This window comes from Dendrobates tinctorius, unplaced genomic scaffold (genome assembly GCF_039654945.1).
Source record: "Dendrobates tinctorius isolate UK_male_01 unplaced genomic scaffold, ASM3965494v1 ptg000015l, whole genome shotgun sequence".
Lineage (NCBI taxonomy): Eukaryota > Metazoa > Chordata > Amphibia > Anura > Dendrobatidae > Dendrobates > Dendrobates tinctorius.
The window spans coordinates 45333980-45348231 of NW_027361683.1; the positions used below are offsets into that span (position 1 = coordinate 45333980).

The 14252-nt window shown below is 45.9% G+C and overlaps 1 protein-coding gene across 2 annotated transcripts in view; it reads left to right on the forward strand.

Annotated features, from left to right (window-relative positions):
• The first annotated feature begins 835 nt into the window (after positions 1-835).
• The window catches only part of LOC141076922 (arf-GAP with SH3 domain, ANK repeat and PH domain-containing protein 3-like), a 297702-nt gene continuing 284285 nt past the window's right edge, over positions 836-14252 (forward strand). Inside the window, exons 1-5 of one of the 2 annotated variants that reach the window (XM_073564144.1) lie at positions 836-1400; positions 2336-2408; positions 4675-4820; positions 5394-5468; positions 5549-5598. In XM_073564144.1, the coding sequence (XP_073420245.1) occupies positions 1278-1400; positions 2336-2408; positions 4675-4820; positions 5394-5468; positions 5549-5598 (467 nt within the window). In that variant the 5' untranslated portion in view covers positions 836-1277. Of the gene's footprint in view, positions 1401-2335; positions 2409-4674; positions 4821-5393; positions 5469-5548; positions 5599-14252 lie in introns of those variants that run through there. The other variant, XM_073564145.1, reaches the window with a different exon arrangement.

Sequence of the window (14252 nt, forward strand, 5' to 3'; positions counted from 1 at the left end):
GGGCAGCCCCTTATATGGGGTCTCGGTTGTGTGGGCAGGGCAGCCCCTTATACGGGTCTCTGGTGTGTGGGCAGGGCAGCCCCTTATACGGGTCTCGGTTGTGTGGGCAGGGCAGCCCCTTCCCTTATACGGGTCTCTGGTGTGTGGGCAGGGCAGCCCCTTATACGGGTCTCTGGTGTGTGGGCAGGGCAGCCCCTTATACGGGTCTCAGGTGTGTGGGCAGGGCAGCCCCTTATATGGGATTTCAGGTGTGAGGGCAGGGCAGCCCCTTATATGGGGTCTCGGTTGTGTGGGCAGGGCAGCCCCTTATACGGGTCTCTGGTGTGTGGGCAGGGCAGCCCCTTATACGGGTCTCTGGTGTGTGGGCAGGGCAGCCCCTTATACGGGTCTCTGGTGTGTGGGCAGGGCAGCCCCTTCCCTTATACGGGTCTCTGGTGTGTGGGCAGGGCAGCCCCTTATACGGGTCTCGGTTGTGTGGGCAGGGCAGCCCCTTCCCTTATACGGGTCTCTGGTGTGTGGGCAGGGCAGCCCCTTATACGGGTCTCAGGTGTGTGGGCAGGGCAGCCCCTTATATGGGATTTCAGGTGTGAGGGCAGGGCAGCCCCTTATATGGGATTTCAGGTGTGAGGGCAAGGCAGCCCTTTATACGGGGTCTCATTTGTTTACAAAACATCTTCCATGAGTAGTAGGGAAACAACAATGGTGGATTCCTGTAGATCATTAACACTGACATAAACCCCTCATAGTGACACATGGAACAGCCGACCCTACAGCAGCTCTCTCCGGTACCTGGAGGCGGGACGCTCAGGCTCGGGCTCCCTGCACAGGTGAGCACACACCGTACGTCACATAGTTCTGTAGAAAACATGCTCAGACTCTGCTCCTTAGACCGACTGGTCATGTGACGGCTGGGATAGGCCTGAGGAGGGAAGGAGGACGGAGAGAAGGAGGAGGACGGGACCCCGCTCCTGTGAAGTGACTCTCGGTCGGAGACAACCCTTTTGATGATCGCGCTGCTCTTCCGGCCCAGGGAGCGGAGTAACACATCTGGATTATCGGGCAGAGCCGTTCAGATAACAGAAGTGAACGCTTCGGTGCTGAGCCCGGTGTCATGATGCCAACTTCACTGGGTATCTAGCCAAGAAGTTACCCTCCGCTCCACTGCCCGGAGTGCGGACAGTCAGCGCACACAGTGCATGGGAAGGTCCTCAGCTGCGGGAGACTTGTCCTGAGAGGGCACAGTGCTATAAGGGCATCACTCAGTGAAGGTGGGCACCATGCTGGACTCTACACCAATGTCACTCTTCCTTGAGGTCTCCTCAGAACATCTCCAAGGACCATTCCCCAGTGTCCTGGGCAGAGTGCACAGGTGCAGGCAGGGAGTGAGCGCCCTGGAGGAGGTGGGTGCCATGTCCATTTATCTGTATGTCTGCCATGCCTGTCACCATCCTCAGTACAGTGCTTTGTTATTGCACGGCTTTGTTTTGGTTGTGGTCTTCCCTGTGTGTCATTGTGTCACACCTTGTGGGAGAGAAGGGTGTGTTGGTCAGGGTGAGCCCTGAAGATGTTGTGACTGAAATGAAAGGGGGCTTTATATCCGCATGTCAGTGGCCATAAAATAGTTTAATTCCCACAACTGCCACCCCCTCCCCTGATGTAACCCCTTACATACCTCTCCTTTCTTGCTACTCTGCAACATATGTGGTCAGGAACTTCCACAGTTATTACATTACTGTCATTGGGATGTAACGGCCACCACAAGTTGCGTTTTCAGCCCAGTCACACAATAGACATTAAGATACCTTTGTATGGTAGAAAAAGGTAGTGAGATGGCCCAGGATGCCATGTCATGTGCCAGTAACGCTGCAGTTATCAGCTGTGGCCTTACTGGTATGTAGTCATCTTCCATACATAATATTATGGTGGTTGATCCATGTGTTTTGTATTTTGGTCTTTTATTGACTATCATGTATGTAGACAGAAATCGTCCTTGTTGCCATAGCAATTAGTATGTAACTTTAATTGTCCACACTGTCCTAGAAAGATGTCACCAAGACTCATGGCAGAGAAGGATGAGATTTTCCATTTGCTGTAATGAGGCTACAGAAGACTTTAGGCCACTACCGCTAATCATAAATCAAAGATGGGGTAGATTGATGCACCCCTATAGTCCTGCTTGTGATGAGGTAAAATCAATGACAGTTTGTCTTGTGACTTATTTTGCCTCTAGGTTAATGTTGAGGTTGATGATAATTTAATGCAGCCCAATGTCTATAAAATGTCTCAAAATTGTAAGTACCTTGATTTACTCATTTGATATTTCTTTTACTAATAGAGTTTAGAGACAGACCTACAGGTTCTGGGCTTGATCCGGAAGAGTGTTAGATCTGTCTACACTTCGGGTCTCTGTGAGTATATTGGAAGCATATGACTTTGTGTGAATGCAAAACATGGTTTCCATTTTCCATATGTATGAATCTCTGATGATCTCTATCACTAAGTTGCAGCTCTTGACCACAGTGAGTGTGATAAGCCGTTGCTACACACTTCTGGTGGTTCTCACCAGCCCTGGAGCAGCGATCAGGTTGAAATGAAAGAGTTGTTCTAATATCTGTTCTTCAGTAGGTCACTGCTTCTCTGCCTTCACGGGGGTAAAGTCCTGAAGATGGATAGGCCATACCAGTGACATAATTTCAGACATTGGTCCAAACTGAATGCTCTCCCGTGCTCCTAATACATATAATTTTGCCCGTAAGGCATGGGAGAAGTACTGGGGCACATAAGTTGGCTGCATCCAGCAATCCAGACTGAATCAGAGCCCTGCGAGCAGGTTCTAATGCATAGAGCCTGCTAACAGCACACACTCCTTACCTAGTTTACCGGCTACTCTGAGACTCCAGTTGGCTGATATCTTGGGAAACGAGCAGAACACTATAAAATCGTTCTTGACTATTTTGAATAGGAGGTAACTTGCAATGTAGCCTGTTTTTACAAGCACTGTGCAATTTTGCCTATTTAAGAACTTTAATCTAAAGGTCCATTTATATGGGCTGATAATTGGCCATCAAGGGCTCGTCATCAGCTCGTGTAAACAAGTTTCTCATTAGTCTACGAATGAGTTAGTTTGATTGCTGATTGGATAGTTAATTTAGGCCATTAATTTATCGTTGTTGGCAGCACATTTCCTCATGGTAACAGGGAATATGCTGCTGACATTTTTCATGCTGTATGGGTACTTAACAATTATATTAAAGATTGTTTTCTCACAATAAAGTTTGAATTGGCCTTGTGAGAATGATCAAAAAGCTAGAGCTGATCGACTTGCATTGATGAGTAAAAATCCGATAATCTAAGTGAACCCTTAATGTGTTCTGCCAACTTAAAGGGGTAATGAGCTACTTGGACAACCCCTTCTCAATTGCTATATTCTTCATTAGGAAATAACTCTCTTCCGTTGCCAGTGCTGCTGCAGCAATGTGTTGCAGGCTCATGAGACTTTATGGCCTATGAGCCCTACAGCCAATCAACAGCTTCATTCTCGTATACTTCATGCATAACTGACATTTGAAGGGAGCAAGAGAGCAGCCTAAGCACTCTGCTTTTTTGATTGTAAGTTTTGTCTAAAGGAAGTGAGTGAAGCTGCTGCCTATTGGCTGCAGGGCTCACATGGCGTAATAATGTCACGTGAGCCCTGGGAAACCTAGCGCACAAATCACTGGTACAGCGTCGGCACTGGAAGTGAATATATCCTGTTTATATTGTACAGATACTAATATGGAAATTGACAAGGGATTGTTTAATAAATGGATAACCCCTTTATGACAACAGCATAGTGTGATGATCATTCCATAAACTATAAAATAATATTTACCCACACTGCAGATACTAAAAATAAAATAATAATCTATTGGCCCTTCCGATTCATGATCCTAAGGAAGTAGAAAAAGAGACACTGAGTTGTTAACATCACAGAATCCCACACTGGAAACTGAAGAGTAAGAGACTAGGTTTATTTACCAGGCAATCCTGAATTGAAGTCGTTGTGGTAAAGTTGCAGCCAGCATTTACATAGCAGCCACTCTGAAGTCTGGCAGTTCATGTACTACTTGAGTCACCTTACTCTGATATGGTTGTAGCCACCAATTTTCAGTCTATTCAGTCTTAACATTAGCAAAATTGAGTTTTGCTCAAAATTGTTGGTCTATTAATGGGATAAGTCAATAATATTTGATTAATGGTGAAACAGATTACACATCAATGGCATATTCTAGATTTAAGAGACTACCAGAGCACTGCTTAAAGGCATTCATTCATTGTTTGAAAGTCACCATCAGTACATGATTTCAGCAGGACCAGCCAACCATCCAATGTGTTTGAGGGTCTTCCACCTTTCCCCAAATGATGATGTCAGGGAACAGACGGATCAGGCAGTTTGTCTTTAAATGTCTGAGCCTTTTGTTCTCTAGCTAGATAATCCTGCTATAGGAGTCTGGCACCAGCTTACTCTGCTCTCCCCATGGAAAGCACATGAACGCTTGGCTCTGTTGAGCTTTCACGTGTATGTCAGGGATAGTTTGTCGGACTGTAGAACTGCCTAAAATGTATTGCTAGAAGTAGCTGGTTTCTCTCTTCTGTGTGCATAAATCTCAGATAATCTCTCTCCTGAACTTCCAGCTTTTGTTGAAGCTCAGGAAAGTTTTGTAGAAGCTCTGCAGGCTTTGGGTTCCAACCAGCTCTCAACCAGCAACCATGAACTACCCACAGGCTTCCTGAACTTGTCTGTCCTTTCGAGGGAGCTGGGTGCACTTTTCAGTAACATGGTGAGTGTATATTTATGACACATCTCTCATAAGTTTTCACTTTATGATTCTTCAACATTGGCTCCCCACCCCTGTGTGTAACTGCAGTGCTGACAGCACATTTTCCTCTTCATATGGCTCCAATTAAAGAGAAACACCCATAGAACTTGTGGGAGTATGCTGACTAAAGTGTGAGAGGGTGAAAAGGCAGCATTTCAAACATGTAAGGAGAGATTTTTATATAAAAAGCAATTGCTCTGGTAGTAAAATATTTTGTATATTAAGTAAATAGGACTGTACAGTAGATTTTTTTCTGTTTTTTTTTCTCTGATTCTTTAGCTGTGAAGTGAAGCCACAACCATTGGCTCTACTACATGTAATACTTTTGCAAACCCTGGAAACACATTTTGCTGATATCAGCAGATGTGAAAGTATTAGCGTGAACCTCCAGATCCGGACAGTATGCACAATCGTTGTCTGTTCAATTTTATATCTTTATCAGAAATGCAGTACTAGCTTTATAGTAGGAAACTACATTTAGAAAAAAAAAGTGAAAAAATGTCATTCCTCTAACAATTTAATGCAATTCTCTAGATACACAACTTGAACAGCATCCTTTCTTTTCCTGTGGACTCTTTACTACGTGGAGATTTAAAAGATGGACGAACGGTGAGCTGACATAATTTTTCTTGTTGAATTGTAGGGTACTAGTTTTCATCTTCCAAACACCACTTTATATGTCTCTACAGGAACTGAAGAAGCAGGCAGACAGGAGCTGGAAGGAATGTGAGATAAGAATGTAAGATTACTGCTTCCTGGGGGAGAACTGTCATTTTGATGCTCAGCTATGTCTGATATTTTAATATCTCTGGATTTATTTATTAGTGGTTGTAGTGAATATAGTACAATGTAAGTTATTTAACAGTTATTGAAAGCCAGGTTTATAAAACTAAAATATTGTTGAAAAGATGGAAATATGATAAGATGAAGGTTTTGAAGCGCACATCCTATTTTCTTTAAATGTAGTTAAAAACCTTTTTTTCTCATAGAGTCATATGGGTATGTTCATGAACAGCAAATCAGTGTAGTTATTTCTTGCTTCTGTTATTGCTGGTCAAATATAGTTATTGAAATAAACTTGCCAAAATGATATTGTTTATAAATGTTAATTGACATGTCTCTTAATCTAAAGAGGTGATGATGACTTCATTTTGGGTTGAAGGTGATATCCAATATGAGAATAGTTCTGATTTAAAAAAAACATCAACAAACTGGAGCATGTTCAGAAAAGAGCGACCAGAATGGTGACCGGTCTGCAAACCCTGTCTTATGAGGATAGGTTGCAGGATTTGGGAATGTCTAGCTTGCAGAAGAGAAGACTGAGACTTAATAGCTGTCTACAAATATCTCAAGGGCTGTCACGTTGCAGAAGGATCATCTTTATTCTCATTTGCACAAGGAAAGACTAGAAGCAATGGGATAAACTGAATGGGAGGAGACACAGATTAGATATTAGAAAAAACTTTTTGACTGTTAGAGTGATCAATGAGTGGAACAAGCTGCCACGAGAGGTGGTGAGTTCTCCTTCAATAGAAGTCTTCAAACACAGGCTGGACAAATATCTGTCTGGGATGATTTAGCGAATCCTGCTTTGAGCAGGGGGTTGGACCAGATGGCCCAGGAGGTCCCCTCCAACTCTATGATTCTATGACAAACCCTTAGGACATTTTGGTATTTATATCCTTAGTTGCTTGGTGAGAGTCTTAGGGTGTGTGCACACGTTGCGGTTTTTGCTGCGGCTTTTTCCGCATAGAAACCACATCTCTTGGCAGAAACCGCAGGGTAAAATATTCCTGCTGATTCCTAGTATTTGTTCAGTGGTTTTGATGCAGGTTCTAGTGCATTTTGGCAGGGAGGGAGAGAGAGAATCAGTGGCCATTTTCCTATAGCCTTATATACAAGTGCTTCTCACTAAATTAATTATCATCAAAAAATTTCAGTTCTTCAATGCAAAAAGTGTATTTCATATATTATATAGAGTCATTACAAACAGAGCAATCTATTTGTGTTTTTTTTTGTTAATGCTGATGATTATGGCTTGCAGCCAATGAAAACCCAAAAGTCATTATCGCAGTAAATTAGAATACTTTATAACACCAGTTTGAAAAATGATTTTTAGATCCAAAATGTGGGCCTATGTTCAGTTAATGCACTCAATACTTGGTCGGGACTCCTTTTGCATCAATTACTGCATCAATGCGACGTGGCATGAAGGCGATCAGCCTGTGGTACTGCTGAGGTGTTATGGAAGCCCAGGTTGCTTTGATAGCAGCCTTCAGCTCATCTGCATTGTGGGGTCTGGTGTCTCTCGTCTTCCTCTTGACAATACCCCATAGATTCTCTATGGAGTTAAGGTCAGGTGAGTTTGCTGGCCAATAAAGCACAGTGATACTGTTGTTTTCCCTTCACCCATGACAGCACCACCTGAGAGAGGGATCCGCCCCGCCAGGACAGGAACCTACTGAGACATAAGGGGCGGCACCTCTCCCCCGCTTCAGTTGGGTTCCTGTCTTGGAAGGAACCCCACGGTCGGCGGTGCCTATCATGGGCAAAGAAAATGGACCCAGCCCCGTCCCGGCGCAGGAAGAACAGGTGTCTCACCTGCAGCGCCGGCCGTCGGGTGCTGGATGCGCAGTCCCCGGGCCCTCCGGGGCTCCGGGTTCGTGCGGGCATCGGTGAGATCCCCGGGGTCTGCGGGAAGCCCCCACCACGCCGCTCTCCCCTCACGCATGCCGCATCTCGATCCCCATAGCAGGGGAGAGACGCTGGCTTCTTCCGGCCGCTGACGTCAGCGGCGCATTGCATGCTGGGTGCGCCGGCTGACGTCAGAGAAGGGCGACGGTTTAATGGCGCCGGGTGCGACGCCAGCCTGCTTTCTGAAGCGGCGGCCGGCGGTTGCAGGGGGGAGGGGAGAGACGCTCACCGGAGCGGAGGCGCGGTATTTAAAGAAGGAAGGCGGCAGCAGACGGCGGTGCAACATGGAGTCAGAGCAGGAACGTTCAGCGTCCCTGCCTCCCTCTCAGCCCTCTGGCAGAAAGCATGGAAGCCATTCCAGCAGCAGTCGCCCCAGCCGCAGGTCGGAAAATTCAGCAAGATCCAAAGAACGCAGGTCACGTGCCCCGACGCAGCCTCCGAGTCCGGTACCCTTGATTTCGGGTGGTGAGTGATCTTCGTGAATGTTAGCATTTATGTTAATAGGGCTTCTGTTGTATGCTTCACCCTGTAGGAAAGGCCTAGGGAAGCAAGAAGAACAATAGGGATTGTGCTATATGTAAATCTCCCCTAGCAAGAGATTGGCAAAAAGATCTCTGTGCTGCGTGCATTCAGCGGACTATGGCGGAGGAAGCGCCTAGTTTCGCAGCCAATCTGATATCTGCCCTAAGGTCAGAAATGGGGAAGGCTCAATTAAGTCCCTATTGAAAAAAGGGAAAAAAAACAGGAAGGATCCCCCTAGTTCCCCCTCAGATTCCGCGTCAATGTCATGTCAGGCGGAAAAATCATCCTCCTCAGACTCCTCAGACAGCGACATGGGGGGTAAACCATGTTTCCCTGTAGAAGACACAGACGCCCTCCTAAAGGCCATCAGAGCTACAATGGGCCTACAGGAAGAAAAGGTGGCTAAAACCCTAGAGGATGTTATGTTTGGGGGGCTTCAGGAGAGGAAAAAATGGACCTTTCCGGTAAACGAGAAGATCCAGGCACTTATTGAGAAAGAGTGGAAAAAGCCCGAAAAATCGGGGGCCCTTCCATCCACTTCCAAGAGACGATATCCCTTCGAGCATAAGGATGCAGAGATATGGGACAAAATCCCCAAAATAGGTGCAGCGGTGTCCAGATCCTCCAAAAGGTTGGCCCTGCCCCTGGAAGACGCAGGGGTTCTTAGAGACCCACTAGACAAAAAGGCGGACTCATATTTGAGGCACGCATGGGAAGCGACAGCAGGAGGACTAAAGCCGGCAATAGCGGGTACTTGGACGGCACGCTCCCTCATGATCTGGCTGCAGCAGTTAGAAGAAAAGCTGGCTTCAAGGGTCCCAAGAGAGAAAATCTTATCGGAGATGTATCTCTTGCACGGGGCAGCAGCTTTTTTGGCCGATACCTCGGCAGACTCTATGCGGATGACAGCCAGGGCAGCGTCACTATCAAATGCTGCTAGACACGCGTTATGGCTTAAGGGCTGTCCGGGTGACCTTCAGTCCAAGGCCAAATTATATTCTCTCCCCTGCGACAGTCGATTCTTGTTCGGCAAGAACTTGGACGATATACTGGAGAAAGCAGGCGATAAGAAAAAAGGCTTCCCCAGATTTCCTATGGATCAGAGGAGACAGCCCTTTCGGAGGGGAAGATTCAATAGGGGGCGCCCTCCCACTGACAGGAGAAGATGGGAGGATAAAAGAAAAAAAAGAATCGGGATTTATGTTTGGTGGAGGTACCTCCACCTCAAGAAAGTCGCCACAGTGACGCCAGTGTTCCAGTGGGGGGAGATTGGCACTCTTTTTCCAAACCTGGGAGAAGATCTCCTCCAACGCCTGGATCCTAACTATCCTAACAGAAGGCCTGAAAATTCCCTTCATCCGTCAGCCAAAATCCGTAGTCGTCATCACACCCATCAGGAAGGTGACCGAAGAGCAGGTGGCCTTAGAAACAGAGATCCTGAGCCTGATAGACAAGCGGGTACTCTCCGAGGTACCACGCCTACAGGAAGGGAAGGGGTTTTATTCACCCCTTTTTCTGATAAAAAAAACCCGATCAAACCTTCAGGACAATCATAAATCTCAAACGGCTCAATCTATGGATAAGGAACTCGACCTTCAAGATGGAATCAGTAACTACGGCGGTGAAGCTGCTACACCAAGATTGCTTCATGGCCGTGGTCGATTTAAAGGATGCGTATTATCACATCCCTAGCCACCCAGATTTCCAGAAATACTTGAGGGTAGCACTTTATATGAAAGGCACGCTAAGGCACTTTCAGTTCAGGCCTCTTCTGTTTGGCATATCTATAGCCCCGAGAGTTTTCACCAAAGTCATAGCGGAAGTGACTGCCTTTCTCCGGATTCACGACACGGTCATAATACCATACCTGGACGATTTTCTCATAGTAGGCAGCTCAGAGGACCACTGTACAGTGCAGTTGACCCAGGTGATCAACACCTTGCAGGAATTAGGGTGGATAGTCAATTTCAAAAAATCAAAATTGCAACCCCTAAAAAAACAGACCTTCCTAGGATTCGTACTAGACTCAGAAAAGCAAGAGTGTCTGCTCCCAGAGTCCAAAATAGAAAAGGTGCAGAATCTGGCCTTCACGGGCCAAAACCAACCACGTATGACCTTAAGAAGAGCAATGTCCCTGCTAGGTACCCTAACATCCTGTATTCCGGCGGTCAGGTGGGCTCAGTTTCACACCCGGCAACTCCAGTGGGAGATACTAACAGCACAAAGATCGCTAAGAGGGCGTTTAGAAGGAAAGCTGGAGCTTTCCTTAAAAACCAGAGACTCTCTCAATTGGTGGCTGGACAAGAAAAATCTGACCTTGGGAATACTGTGGGACAGACAGACATCAGATATAATCTTAACAGATGCAAGCTCCTCGGGATGGGGGGGGGGCACACCTAAGGGGCATCATAGGTCAGGGTTCCTGGACGCGTCAAGAAAGGGAAGCATCCTCCAACCTGAGAGAACTGTGGGCAGTGAGCAAGGCCCTAAGTCACTTCATTACGCTACTCCAGGGTCGAAACGTACGCATCATGTCAGACAACAAGGTAGTAGTGGCATACATCAACCACCAAGGAGGGACAAGATCACACTCCTTAATGGAAGCGGCGACAGACATTCTGAGCAGAGCAGAAGAACACCTACACTCCTTGACAGCCTTACATATAAAAGGGGCAGAAAACATAGAGGCTGACTTCTTGAGTCGCAATACCCTGAAGCAGGGGGAATGGGCGCTAAACCGGTCCATTTTTCAGAAAATAACTCAGCTTTGGGGGAAACCCGTGATAGACCTCTTTGCCAACAAACACAACAGGCAAACAGAAAGGTTCTGCTCTCTAAACCCGAGAGAAAATCCATGGGCAGTGGACTCGCTGCACATCCAGTGGAACTTCAGACTAGCTTATGCGTTCCCCCCCAGTGGCTCTGATCCCAATAGTTGTCAGGAAAATCAGAAACGATCAGGCCAGGGTGATTATAATAGCTCCATTTTGGCCAAAAAGGCCCTGGTTTGCGCTACTACGAAGGATGTCCCTCTCCGATCCATGGGTTCCACCAGAAATCCCGGACCTACTAGCTCAAGGTCCAATATTCCACGCTCAGGTCAAAGGATTCCATCTGACGGCGTGGAATTTGAAAGGTCGCTTTTAACGGATAGAGGGTTCTCCCCAGGGTTGGTGGCCACCCTGCTAAAGAGTAGGAAACCAGTGACGACTAACATCTACGGCAGAACATGGAATAAGTTCCTGCAGTTCTTAGGTAGGCCGTTAGGGAAAGATCCCCTGATTAATGCCATCCTGGAGTTCTTACAATCGGGGTTGCAGATGGGGTTAGCAGTGAACACACTTAAAGTTCAGGTGTCTGCACTAGGGGCGCTCTACAACTGCAAATTGGCATCAAATAGATGGGTAGCCAGATTTATTAAATCCTTTCATAGAGCTAGGCCTATCCCAATACCCCGGATAGCCCCATGGGATTTAAACCTAGTGCTAGAGGCCCTTACAAAAGATCCGTATGAGCCATTACATCAGCTACCCCTAAAGTTTCTGACCCTAAAAACAATCCTGTTAGTGGCCCTCACGTCAGCCCGCAGGATAAGCGATTTACAGGCTCTCTCAGTAAATCCACCTTATACGCAAGTCTTTCAGGATAGGGTAGTGTTAAGAACAGTCCCCGCTTATTTGCCCAAAGTAGCATCAGATTTCCATCGGGGCCAGGAAATTGTCCTTCCATCTTTCTGCGAGAACCCAAAAAATCTGGGGGAGGAAAAGTTCCATAATCTAGATGTTAAGAGAGCTCTTGTAGAATGCATATCTATGACTAGCCAGTGGAGGAGGTCCCAGTCCCTATTCGTAGCTTTTCAGGGTGCCAGGAAAGGTATGGGGTTTCAAAAGGGACTATTGCTAGATGGATTAGGGAGGCCATTAGTGTAGCCTACACAGCTAGTGGTATCCCGATTCCTGACGGCATCAAGGCTCATTCCACCAGAGCCGTGGCGACCTCCTGGGCCAAAAAAGCAGAGGTATCGATTGAACAGATTTGTAAGGCCGCTACCTGGGCCTCACCTTCAACCTTCTTTAAGCACTATAGGTTGAATCTATCCTCCTCTGCTGACTTAACCTTTGGTAGAAGGGTGCTGCAAGCGGTGGTCCCTCCCTAAGGTGTTTCGAATCTCCAAAAATCTCTCAGGTGGTGCTGTCATGGGTGAAGGGTGTCGGGATCCCTCAGATTACTCTTTCATCTGAAGGACCGATGTTCTTAGGTGTGAAGCACCATATGTCTCTAATCAATTGCTCCGTCGAGAAGGATAACACAGACACGGCTGTATAATACCACTCAGGATGCCTCCAAGACGCCTCTGGCTTATCAGTTAGGCTTCCGTCTTTTATAGTAAAGAATTTAAACATTTTACAGACATGCGCAGTACAAATGATTTTACAACTTGTTTTCGACAAAGAAAGTCATTTAGGCGATAAAGCAGAGGTATTTGACCTTGGTTCACAAGGGAGATGTCTGAGACATCTCCTCGAAGAACAGATAAGGTTTTAAACAAGAGAATGCAACATAGACAGAACTCAATTTAACTCCTTCAGTTCCTATCATTCCCCCCTTTGACATCTTCATTTTCCACAATCTGGAACACTGGATCCTGCAACAACAGCGGATAGTGGCTCGTTCACCAGGTACTATCCCAGGCCGACGGGTTGCCCAAGGGAGACAGGTCTTCTACCTTCTCCATCCCCCAGATACTGAAGCCACGTCCATCATTGCAAGAGTACGCTCCTTCATGCCAGAAATGAGATGTCAATCTAGGACTCAAAGGAATAATAGTTAAATTCTTGTTGTTTACAGTCAAACTTCCTTATCTATTTCTACATCTTTTCTTGCATACAGAGATACACCAAAAAACAAGTTTCAATAGCACATATATTACGAAGATACAAACAACAATACGTAATAGACTTAGTATAATCCCAGTTATCCAGCCTCCAATACCCTTAAACCAATTGGCTGGATTAAGAAAGGAGAATGTATCTGACCACCAACTATCCTTAGTACGATCATTGTCTTTATCGTACTGATCTCTAAGTTTTTGAACATCCTCTATTTTTGATCTTAACTTTAAACTACTGTTGGGATCTATATAATGACAGCAAGCTGGTCCGATGACTTGACACATACCTCCTTGCGCTGCAGTTAAATAATCTAATACTATGGTATGCTGATTAGTGGCTATGATGAGCTGATTTTGGACAGCAACGGTGGTGTTCAATATATCCAATATATCCCATATTTGGTCATCTAAGTAATCTGTAGCCCTGACTAATTTATCCCACATTTGAGTAATCATAGGATAAATAAAAATAGAACTGACAATTTTATTGGCTACACTCATCTGCACTATATGTGGTCTCCCAGAGGGACGAGGTGTATTGTCAGCAGCTCTTTTGTACAACGTGTGTTTAGGTATGCTCTGAGTATTCAACTGGTCATTCGGAATAACAAAGGTAGCTGGAGTCAAACGACCCAGAGTACAAGCACCTTTTACCCCTACTGGCAACCATTTATATGCATTGTCTCCACATACCCAGTACATGTCACTAGGTAGGTCCCATAGGGCTGAATGTTGTAATACCAGTCTATGAACTAAATCTATGAACGCAGATACATTCTGAAGCATACACCAATTTGGAAGTTGTCCTAAAGGGCTACAATACCCTACATCGGGATTTCCACAGGTGGGAGTTCCTTTCTCATATCCAGATGACTCGTTGCAAGGTATATTACCTGAAATATTAAAACAAGTTTCATTATTGCCCTGGGGAAATAAATTGGAATACTCCCAGGACGTATTATGCAACCTTCTTTCTAGCAGTATTGGTTTGAAGGCATCAGTAGAGTGGGAAGTTACATTAAAACTAACTTGTAGGCCATACATTGGAATTTGCCCCAGGTAGGTTAATCGAGTTCTATTCCTGGGTACCCAAGCCCCCCCTTTATATGCCAGATATTGAAGGTATGTATTACTTCCTGAAAGATTACCCTGCCACCAAGGGTATCCTACCCATCCCACAATAGGTATTCCAACAATTGTGTTCCATAACTTCACATTATTTGTGGCATTATTAGCAAGTGTATCAGAACAACTGGTCCAGGCAAATAATTCCTCGGGTGGCATAG